The sequence below is a fragment of the Zingiber officinale genome, chromosome 4B, assembly GCF_018446385.1.
Source record: "Zingiber officinale cultivar Zhangliang chromosome 4B, Zo_v1.1, whole genome shotgun sequence".
NCBI classification, from domain to species: Eukaryota; Viridiplantae; Streptophyta; class Magnoliopsida; order Zingiberales; family Zingiberaceae; genus Zingiber; species Zingiber officinale.
In genome coordinates, this window is record NC_055993.1 from 22,352,266 (window position 1) to 22,363,888 (window position 11,623).

The 11,623-nt window shown below is 39.4% G+C and overlaps 1 protein-coding gene across 1 annotated transcript in view; it reads right to left on the minus strand.

Annotated features, from left to right (window-relative positions):
- Window positions 1-3,050, minus strand: part of LOC121978154 — a 40,962-nt gene extending 37,912 nt beyond the window's left edge. The window contains exons 1-3 of the mRNA XM_042530531.1: window positions 2,927-3,050; window positions 2,778-2,834; window positions 2,652-2,715 (exon numbers count right to left, since the gene is read on the minus strand). Coding sequence (XP_042386465.1) covers window positions 2,652-2,715; window positions 2,778-2,834; window positions 2,927-3,050 — 245 coding nt within the window. The remainder of the gene's footprint in view (window positions 1-2,651; window positions 2,716-2,777; window positions 2,835-2,926) is intronic.
- Between the last annotated feature and the right edge of the window lie 8,573 nt (window positions 3,051-11,623).

Below are 11,623 nucleotides of genomic sequence, written 5' to 3' on the forward strand. Positions count from 1 at the left end.
AGAGATAAAACTCCTACTCCACGGTTGTTCGTAAGGTGGGAGATCCCGATCCTTCAGTGGATGATTCCTTGAAGAACTTCCGACTAGCTTGCATAGCTCCTTGTGGGCGGAGGCACCACAACTCACACAAGACCACACTAGATCACTTGAGCACTTGGTGACTCTAATTAGGGTTAACCACCACTAATTTCATCAACAATGCCCAAGCACCCCGAGCTCTATTAAATAGAGCTCGGGAGGAAAACACCAAGCTATTTTCCTACCACCAGTTGACTAGTACAACCACCAATCGACTGGCTCTAAGTGAAATTTGATCATTACAAGCCAACGGTCGGCTACCAACCGACTGATAAAAATACTTGTCGGTTGTTATAGTAATGCTGTAGTAACACTGAAATTTTACCCTGAGTACAGTCTCTCATGCACTCATCCTTTCCCGCACAACCTAGACCTAGCCTTCTAACCTCCTCCATCAGCCTCGTGCCCCTCGGATGTCTCCCCATCCTTCACACTTTGCCTTCTGGAGCTTCCATCAGCCTTGTCATTATTGTTAGGTCTTCCTTTGCCAAGAGGCCACACCTTCGGGACTTCATCCATTGATAAGTTATACTTGGACTTACGTTGCCAATACTACATGCTTAGACTTACACCGCCAAGACTCATCCTTGGACTTTCCTCCTTTGCCAAGATCACACTTGGACTCTCCTTATTGTACATGTATCCTGCACACTCACAATGCATATCAAATACAACAATAAACCTAACTCAAACCTTTGCCCAAATATCAAAACCTAAGGTACCCAGATTGTTCTAATAATCTCTCCTTTTTTAATATTTGACAACCGTTTAAGTTAGGAAAACATAAATGTAATAATAATGCAAATAAACATGCATATATACTCATGCATAAGTCATGGAACCTAACCCTAGGCTCCCCCTTCATCTAAGCTCCCCCTTGAGCTAGAATTTCCCGTAAAGTGAAACTTTCTCCCCCTTTGCCAATATGTGAGCAATTGCTCCCCTTTCACCTAAGCTCCCCCTTGAGCTAAGTTTTCTTGCAATAGTGTGTAGGTTTCCCACTTAAACCTAACACTTTCTCCCCTTTGTCATACATTAAAAAGAGCTCCAATAATATCCTAATTATTGGACTTTTTAACCTCTAATGACCATAAACATGATGTATTAATCCTCCATTAGATTACATATATGTTCATCATCCTTTTGGTCATTTCCTATTACTAAAATATATTTTTAGGCTGCATCAGTCGATTGCCATTAACCCTAGTCAACTGCCATCTTTAAAACGAGCTTATAGAGATATTTTGTGCTCATGAACAGTGTTACTAGTCGAATGGTAACTGTATCAGTTGACTGGTACACTATTTCAGCCAAAAATAATATTTTTGATACAACTTCAAAAATGCACCAGAAATTCCACACACTTCTAAAAATTTCTAAATTTTATGGGAAGGTCTATTTTATCAATGTCTACTTGGAAAAAATATATATAAAAAATATATTTATCACAAATTCTAAGATTGACATAAAATCTTAAACTAGCTAAATGCTTCAATTGAACCTTGACCTAAAGTTCTAGTTTTGACTTCCTCTTGATGTGTCTGCCCATATTAAACTATAATGCATCCCTAGCATTAGTTTATATGATATTTATACATTAAAAACTAATTTTCATAAAATATAATATGAAGTTATATTTTCATGCATGAACACTACAAAAAAACAGTTTTACCCGTCGACATTCCGTCGGTACATGCTCATACGACAGACTTTCGACGGAATAATTTCCATCGGTAAAATATCTGACGACCCAGGATTACCGACTGAAAGCATAATTATGTCGGTAATATATACCGACGGAATTTATTTTCTATCGGTAGCAAAAAAACACTATTACCAAATGCGAAAATCCTCCGACGGAACTTAATGTTCCGTCGGGAAATTGGAAACATATCGATGGGAACTACAGCTTCCGTCGGTAACTACCGACGGAACTACAGGTTCTATCGGTAGTTATCGACGGAACTGCCTTTTCCGTCGATAAATATCGATGGAACTACCGGTTCCGTCGGTATTTACCGACGGAACTACGGGCTCCGTCGGTAATTACCGACGGAACTTGTAGTTCTGTCGGTAATCTATCGAAATCTGTGGGTTTAATAAATTCTGATGGAATCCCGTTCCGTCGGTATTCCGCCGGGAAATAAAAAAAATTCACAGGTTCATTTCGTTTACACGTTGTTCCCATATACATTTTCCAAATACATAAACAAACCATCACAATCGATGGTATCATACAATCCACACAACAAATACAATCCATAGCAAATATAATCTACATTAAATATAATCCACACATATATATATCATATGACAATATAATCTACACTAATAAAATCCACAAACAAAAACATATTTCATACAATCCATATCTAACCAAATCTACAGAATATATATTCCACACATCCATATCTAAAGTCAAGTTTACATAATACATACCAAACTAGAATGTACTCCAAATAATACAAGAACGCGAAATCATAAAGAAAATCTTGTAGAAAGGCAAATACAAAATGATGAATAAATAAACAATTTGCATATTTATGTATAACGAATTTTATATAAAATGATACCTGAACAAAAATGAGCAAATAATGTAGTGAAGAGCCAATATGTAAATAGGACTGAACGTGACTCCTGAAACATATAGTAATAAAAATTTTAAAAATAAACATGTTATAATATTAAAACAGGCTCACGTTCAGCTCGTATTTGGGCCATGAGATCCTCAAAAACCTTGTGATGAGTGTAGTCAACTGGTATAGTTGAACTAAAGTGTAGTTGAACAAACCTCAAAAAAGCTAATGATCACCGTCTGATGGATCTTGAGTCTCCTATGACTCAGAACCTTGTGATGCCTGGGTGAAAGAAGCCACGATCGCCCGTATTTGGGCCATGAGATCCTCATTACTCTTGTCATATTCAGCTCTATTCTTCTCCTCATCAGCTCTCCACTGATCCATATCAGCCATCCTCTGATCCATTGATTTCAGTTGAGAACGCAGTTCTTGATTTTCACGTCTTAAAGACTGCATCTCACTAGAAGAAGAGGAACTAGCACGACCTACTGGATTCCTCAAATGATCAAATGCTACTTTAGCCTGAGAGCTAAGGCCGTAGAGGGTAGAGTTTTTTGTCCTTCCACCGACAACATCATAATAAATCTCATTTAGATCGTCGGTGGATAAAGACTGTGACTCTCCACCCTCTGCTGATGGCTGAGATGCCTGAGCCACCCTTTCTGTCATTTGTTGCTGGATAAAAAATAATATAATATCCAATTTGATCTGTATTACTAAATACTAATCAAGATAGAAATGAAAAAATATATTAAAGTTAATAATCTTACATGTAGAGTTTGAGATCGAGAATCAACAAATGACCCATCCTTCTTCTTGTGGGTCTTGAGAAAAATCTCCATACATGTAGGCTATCGGGCAAGCTCACGTTCCTACATTCAAAAAATTCGGGAAAAAATTAGTATGCTCAACAATACAAGGTTGGTAATAAATACAAAATTTAAAATTATACTCACCAGATCCATGGTATGCTCAACAATAGATCTGGATCTTGACGTATGCTGAGCGATTCCGGTGCTCAGGTCACCTGGCTCTGTATTCCTATTTGCTTTTGCCTTTTCGGCATTAGCTTGCCACCTTTCTGTAGCCCAGGTGGTCGTTCATGCACTTCATATTGCCTCTGAAACATACGCAGGCCTAGTGCCCTTCTTTCTCATGTAATACATAATCTCTGTAGAGTTTGGCACAGTGAGTATTCCATGTGGCTTTAAATTGTTCTTCTTGCCCGTCCACCCATGTATGCCTTTTCTGTAATTATAAGTTAAACATTTAGTTTAAATGATAACTATATTATAGAATGTAAAATATATTAAATTTACTTACCATAAATTCATTATAATAAAATATCTTCATATCCTGGTCTACATGCCTCCATGTAGTACCAGACGCGCTAACTTGTTCCTTGAATTTTGCAGTGATATATGTGACAACTCTGTGCCCATCTGGAGTGAACCTGCACAAAACAATATGAAGTTATGAGAAATATATTATAACTAAAGTTATATATAAACTTGAATTAATAGTACAAAATACTTACGAGCCCCCGACAATGGTAAGGACCTTGTAGCCATGGGGTGCCACAGGCTGTTGCTCTGCCATAATGATATCTGCAAAATAACATTGCAACACATCATAATAAGGTCTAAAAACCTGATAATATAAATACAAAACAATATGGAAGCATTACTTATCGTCGAAAATAATAATGTTAATATTTAATCATCATTAACATCTGAATAATCAAAATTAACAGTTTCTATGTCCTCATTGCTAGATGAGCTTAGTTCAACTTCATCCTCACTATTGGGCATCTCCCCATCATCTATCTCTTTGTAAATGTCATTAGCATCTACAAGTAATTGAGAAGTAGATTGGTGTTGTAAATCAACTGAATGTCTCTCCACTTCATCATTCTGAAATGCATCATGGTTTTGAGCAGTGATTGTATTCGGCATCTCTATGGTCGAGCGAGACTTGATTCGACAAACAGACAACCATTCACTAGATCTTCTTCTCTTCGTAGGGTATTCAAGATAGAAAACTTGACTCGCTTGTATTCCGAAAATAAAAGGCTCAAACTTGTTGAATCTTTTATTCGCATTAACCTCAACTAAATTATAATTTGGATGAATTTTAGTACCAATTCTTGCGGTTAGATCATACCATGAACATTTGAACAACACACACATCTTTATTGGTAATGCAGGATATTCAATCTCTATAATTTCGTCAAGTCTCCCATAGTAATCAAACTCAGTGTTATTGTTGTCCATAGATCCTTTGACACAAACACCAGAATTATAAGTTAATTTCCGTGAATCTCGTTGTGCCACGTGGAATTTAAAGCCATTAACATAGTAACTGTTAGCTAGAGCCCTAGAGCCAATCATTTGATGATTGTATTTTGGACTTATTGTATCATATTCTATATAAATAAAGCCATTTGGATTTTGGTTATTATACTTACTTGTATTGGTGCCAAATAAACTAAGTATAATAATGTCCTTGAGTAGATGGTTCTCACCTATATCAATCGGTTAGTTGAACCGATAGTGAGATGATATAGGGAACACTACTCTTAATCATTCCTAGTCGAGTATTAACATTCAGGGACAATTTTAATGCAATAAGACTAGCATGTAGGTCAACTCGATGACTTGATCTCACAAGTCATGGATATAGAGATATCAAGTTGACACATGGGTATACATTATAGAATGTATACTGAATGACCCGCCATGAGAAAGTATCATGGATCGTTATATGAGTGTCATATACTTTCTCATATGGCTATTAGTATGACTACTAGTCCTTAGACCTGAAGTCACCATAGATCCCTACATAAGGAGTTATGTACTTTGGTTTCGTCCAACGTCACCCGTAACTGGGTGGACTATAAAGGCGATTACTGGGTATATAACAAATTATACAGAGGGATGTGAGTGATGTAGATGGGATCTATCCCTCCTATATGACAGGAGAGACATCGGTATTCTTGATAGAGTGAGACCACAAAGTGCATGACCATGCCCAAATGAATCAATATAGGATATTGAGCTCATTTGATTTAGTGAGTCTACTTGGAGTTCAAGATTTAGATTGGTCAGAGGATGACACGGTCTATGCCTCACATTGACCAATCTAGATGTCTAGGATAGAAGGACACTTGTCATATATTGTGAGGAGTCACAATTAGTAGTCACAAGGTGATGTCGGATCTCGACATTCTTGTAACTTGGGTAGTAATGATATGTTGCTAGATACCGCTCATTACTTATGCTCCTAAATGGGTTTAGGGCATTGCCAACGTTACAAGAACCTATAGGGTCACACACTAAGGACAATTAGATGGAGATTAGGTTCATATGATGAACCAAGAGGACTTGATTCATTTGATGGATCCAATTGGATTAAGAGTAATCCAAATTGGACTAATTGAGTTAGACTCAAGTTAATTCATGTATACAATGAGTCTAATTTAGATTTTGACTCATTGAATCAATTTAATTAAATGAATTAGATTCATTATATTAAGTTGGCTTGAATCAAATGGTTGGATTCGATCAACCATGGAAGAGATTTGGTCAAGTTTGACTTGACTTGAGAGGAAGATTAAAAGTCAAGTTTGACTTGACTTTATGCCACCTCATTGGTGAGTTGGCATTGATCTGGACTAATGATGTTACTCCACATCATCATAGGTGTCACCTCATGGAAGTTACAAAGCCATTGTCTTTAATAGCTTCACATTAATTGCACTTAATGCAATTTTGGGAGTTACACAAAGGAGAGTGGCCGGCCACTTTTGTTTGAATGAGAATTCAATTTTTTCATTCAAGGGTGCATTTTCTTCCTTCTTCCTCTCAAGCTCTCCCTCTCCTCCTTCCTTGGCCGAACCACATAGGTGATAGCACACCTTGGTTTTTGGTCACCTCCACCTAGTGTGTTCGTGTGGATACGTGTAGAGAGTTGTCTACGTTGACAACTTCGAGATCCGGCGTACCGAGGACGAGCGGGATACGCAAAAGGGCACGCAACAAGGGTAAAGATCTTCATCATGTAGATCTAGAAGTTTTGTAACTCGTACTCGTATGTTTTCGATTTTTTCTTCGCACGAGATCCGTTGGCTAGGGTGATTCGGGGTTTCCGCGACGCGAAAAAGCTGTTTTCGCGGCCCGAAAAACCCAACAGTGGTATCAGAGTCACGTGCGAAGCTTGTACGAGTTTAATTTGATTTTTATGAAAAATTAAAGCTTCTGTACATTTCTGTAAATTTATGATTTTTATAGTTTTAAGAGTAATATTTCTCGTAGAAGCGAAGCACAAGTGTTTATACACTTGTAGGCTTCGACTACTGAGAAGTTTTTCCCAAAACGGCATCGTTTCGACCCAAATCTTTTTGGGACAGCGGGATAAGGTGCTCTTGGATCGCTTAGGAGCAACTCGCGATGGTTAGATCGCGGGTAGGAGTACTGCCCCTAACCCCGCAAGGGGATTTGCTCCGCGATTGCGCCCGAAATCGCTAATCGAGACCGCCGGGAAAGATTTACTCATAAAATCTGTAAAATTATGAAAAATTACAGAAAAATTACAGAAATATATAATTTTGAATTATATATTAATTTTGTGATAGTCATGGCCCAATAGACCCAATTGGATTGGAAATTTGTGTTGTAATTTATAATACGGCCTGCGCGCCCTCATTTGTGTTTGCGTGTGCTGTATATCATTCGCGACCTGCGCGTCGTGCCTCTCTTTTATATATTCTGGTTGTAAATTAGATTTAGACTCGAATGTAACTCGAGTTTCAAAATTGTAATGTACAAAATTGGAGCTGTGGAAGGTCCACTCGAGACGGAGTTACGAGGAAGGCGCGAGCAACACAAGGTAGTCAAAAGGAAGGCGCTTGAGAAGTTGACCATCCGATCTTCTCATTGGCTTGAGAAGATCGTAGTAGGGCCATGACTAATCACAAAACTTAGTTAATTACTTGTGTATATGATGCATGTTTAATTAAGTAATTAATTAGTGCCTAGCGATTAAGATTAGATCTAAATCGTGCACAAGATGCACCCTTACGATTAGATTAGATCTACATCGTGTACAAGATGCACTCTATCGATTAGATTAGATCTATTTCGTGTATATGATACAACATCATTTAGATTAGATCTAAATCATGACAACTCAAAATGCCTACCATGCCGTGATACCTACCACTACCTCGATCGCATGTAGTTGTTGAATCTGCCAAAGCAGAGCAACACATACTATCTTGGTAGGGTACGGAGGGACAATCTTGGTCCCGCCTATCAACGCATGGGTGAGTATAACTCAATTAGATTGGGTATTCCTAGTTAACTCGGTTGGATCGAGTATAACTATAGGCATTCTTCCAACGGTTGGAAAGTTAGGTCAAAATCACATATATATTAACTCTCGGGCGTATTAGCTAAAGCTAACTCGAGTTTTAATATAAATGTGGATTTTGATTCTATAAACAAGAGTTGCATAGAGATGTAATTGGTAATCGTTACCTACCGATCATACTAAGTCTTGGGCGTATTAGCCAAAGCTAACTCAAGGGTTAGTATGATGTGGATCTTGTCCCACATGAATTATAGAATTCAGTGGGAGCATCATTTAGTTAAAGGCCTAATTAAATGATTAAGAATATGATATTTATTTTCTGCATTTTTATGTTGTAGATAACCATGACGTCAAATACGAACACCTTCTCCCTATGATCTGTCCTTGAGAAGGACAAGCTCAACGGAGCAAACTTCCTGGACTGGTACAGGAACCTGAGAATAGTTCTCACTCAAGAACGTAAACTGTACGTTCTGGAGCAGCCCATTCCAGAGGCTCCTCCTGCCAATGCCCCGGGAGTTGACAAAGATGCTTACAAGAAGCATCAAGATGACGCATTAGATGTGTCTTGTCTAATGCTCGCGACCATGAACTCTGAGCTTCAGAAGCAACACGAGTTAATGGGCGCTTACGATATGGTTGAACATCTTCGTCAACTGTATCAAGGTCAAGCGAGGCATGAGAGATTTGAGATCTCAAGGGCACTTGTTCAAGATGTCGACGGGGCTCCAGTAGGCCCATATGTACTCAAAATGATTGGGTACATAGAGAACCTACAAAGGTTGGGGTTCCCTCTTGGCCAAGAGCTGGCCTGACCTGATCTTGCAATCCTTGCGGATAGCTACGGTCAATTCGTTCTAAACTACAATATGAACTAGATTGACAAGCCATTGCCCGAAGAGCTGCTGAGCTAAACCTTAAGAAGGCTAAGCCCAACACTGTCTGATGGTTCGAAACATAAGGGCAAGGGCAAGCCCAAAGGCAAGGGAAAGTCCTAAGCCAAGGGCAAAGGCAAAACCTGAAGCCGAAAGGAGGGGTCGCAAGGATGCTACCTGCTTCCAGCAAGGCACTGGAAGAGGAGCTGCAAGGTATACTTAGAGGATCTTAAGAAGAAGCAGAGTGAGACTTCCACTTGGTATATATGTTATAGAAGTCAATCTATCTATTTCTACATCATGGGTATTAGATATTGGATGTGCTTCTCACATTTGTCCTGCATGCGCTGAGAAATAGCAGGGCATTGACAAAGTGCGAGGTGGACCTACGAGTAGGCAATGGAGCACGGGTTGCTGCTGTTGCTGTAGGGACTTACTTTTTATCTCTGCCCTCTGGGCTTGTACTAGAGTTAGTCGATTGTTGTTATGTGCCTGCATTAACTAAGAACATTATATCAGTTTCTTGTTTGGACAAGAAAGGTTTCTCGTTTACTATAAAGAACAAATGTTGTTCCGTCTATTTAAACGATATGTTCTATTGTAGTGCACCTCTGATAAACGGACTCTATATTCTAGACCTTGAGAGCCGTATCTATAACGTAAATACCAAGAGGTTCAAGTCTAATGACATGAACCAAACCTACCTTTGGCACTGTCGCTTAGGTCATATAAATGACAAGCGCTTATCCCAGCTCCATAAGGATGGTTTGTTGGACTCATTTGATTTTGAATCATATGAGATATGCGAGTCATGCCTACGAGGTAAGATGACCAAGACTCCCTTTAGTGGGCACAGCGAGAGAGCAACTAATTTGTTAGGACTCATACATAGTGATGTATGTGGCCCTTTCAATGTTGCTGCTAAAGGCGGTTATAGGTACTTTATCACATTTACTGATGATTTCAGTAGATATGGTTATGTGTACTTGATGACACATAAGTCTGAATCCTTTAAAAAGTTCAAAGAATTCAAGAATAAAGTACAGAACCAGCTTGGCAAGAGTATTGATCAGATCGAGGTGGAGAATACCTTAGCCATGAGTTTCGTGACTACCTAGCTGAGTGTGGGATTCTATCCCAACTCACTCCTCCTGGAACACCATAGTGGAATGGTGTATCCGAACGGAGGAATCGTACCTTATTAGATATGGTACGATCTATGATGAGTCACACAGATCTTCCGACATATCTATGGGGATATGCTCTAGACACGACAGTTTTCATTCTCAACCGAGTTCCATCCAAGGCCGTGATAAAGACACCATATAGGATATGGACTGGGAGAGATGCCCAGGTGTCTTTCATGAGGATTTGGGGTTGTGAGGCTTACGTTCGATGTCAAGTCTCAGACAAGTTAGGACCCAAATCTGACAAGTGCTACTTTATTGGATATCCCAAGGAAACTAAGGGATATTACTTCTACATTCCCAGTCAGCACAAGGTAGTTGTGGCAAAGACTGGGGTCTTTCTCATATTGTATATGGATGACATACTGCTCATTGGGAAGGACATCCCTATGCTTCAGTCTGTCAAGACCTGGCTAGGGAGTTGCTTCTCAATGAAGGACTTAGGTGAGGCATCCCGTATTCTAGGGATACAGATCTATAGAGATAGATCTAAGAGATTGCTTGGCCTAAGTCAGAGTACATACATTAACAAGGTACTCCTTCGGTTTGCCATGCAGAACTCCAAGAAGGGATTTCTGCCGATGTCACATGGCGTGAGTCTTTCGAAGACTCAAGGTCCCTCTTCTAGAGAGGAGAGAGACCGCATGGATCAGATCCCTTATTCTTCAGCCATAGGATCGATCATGTACCCCATGCTATGTACTCGACCTGATGTCTCGTATGCTTTGAGCATGACGAGCAGATACCAGTCAGATCCAGGTGAAAGTCACTGGATAACGGTCAAGAATATTCTTAAGTACTTAAGAAGGACTAAAGAATATTTCTTGATATATGGAGGCAATGATGAGCTAGCTGTAAAGGGTTACAGTGATGCTAGCTTCCAGACCGACCAGGATGATTATAGATCGCAGTCGGGGTTCGTATTTTGCATTAATGATGGTGCTGTCAGCTGGAAGAGTTTGAAGCAGGATACAGTAGCTGATTCTACAACAGAAGCTGAGTACATTGCTGCATCAGAGGCAGCAAAGGAGGCAGTTTGGATCCGCAAGTTCATCACTGAACTTGGGGTGGTTCCTAGCATTGCTGACCCCATTGAGCTCTATTGTGACAACAATGGAGCTATAGAACAGGCGAAGGAACCTCGCTCACACCAGCGGACTAAACACATACTACGGCGCTTCCATTTCATTCGAGAGATCATCGAGAGAGGAGATGTGAAGATTTGCAGAGTACCTACAGAGGCTAACATCGCAGATCCCTTGACCAAGGCTTTGGCACAGAAGAAGCATGATGGTCACACTAGGTCATTTGTGCTTAGAGCCTACACTGATTGGCACTAGTGCTAGTGGGAGATTGTTAGCTAAAGCCCTAGAGCCAATCATTTGATGATTGTATTTTGGACTTATTGTATCATATTCTATATAAATAAAGGCATTTGGATTTTGGTTATTATACTTACTTGTATTGGTGCCAAATAAACTAAGTATAATAATATCCTTGAGTAGATGGTTCTCACCTATATCAATCGGTTAGT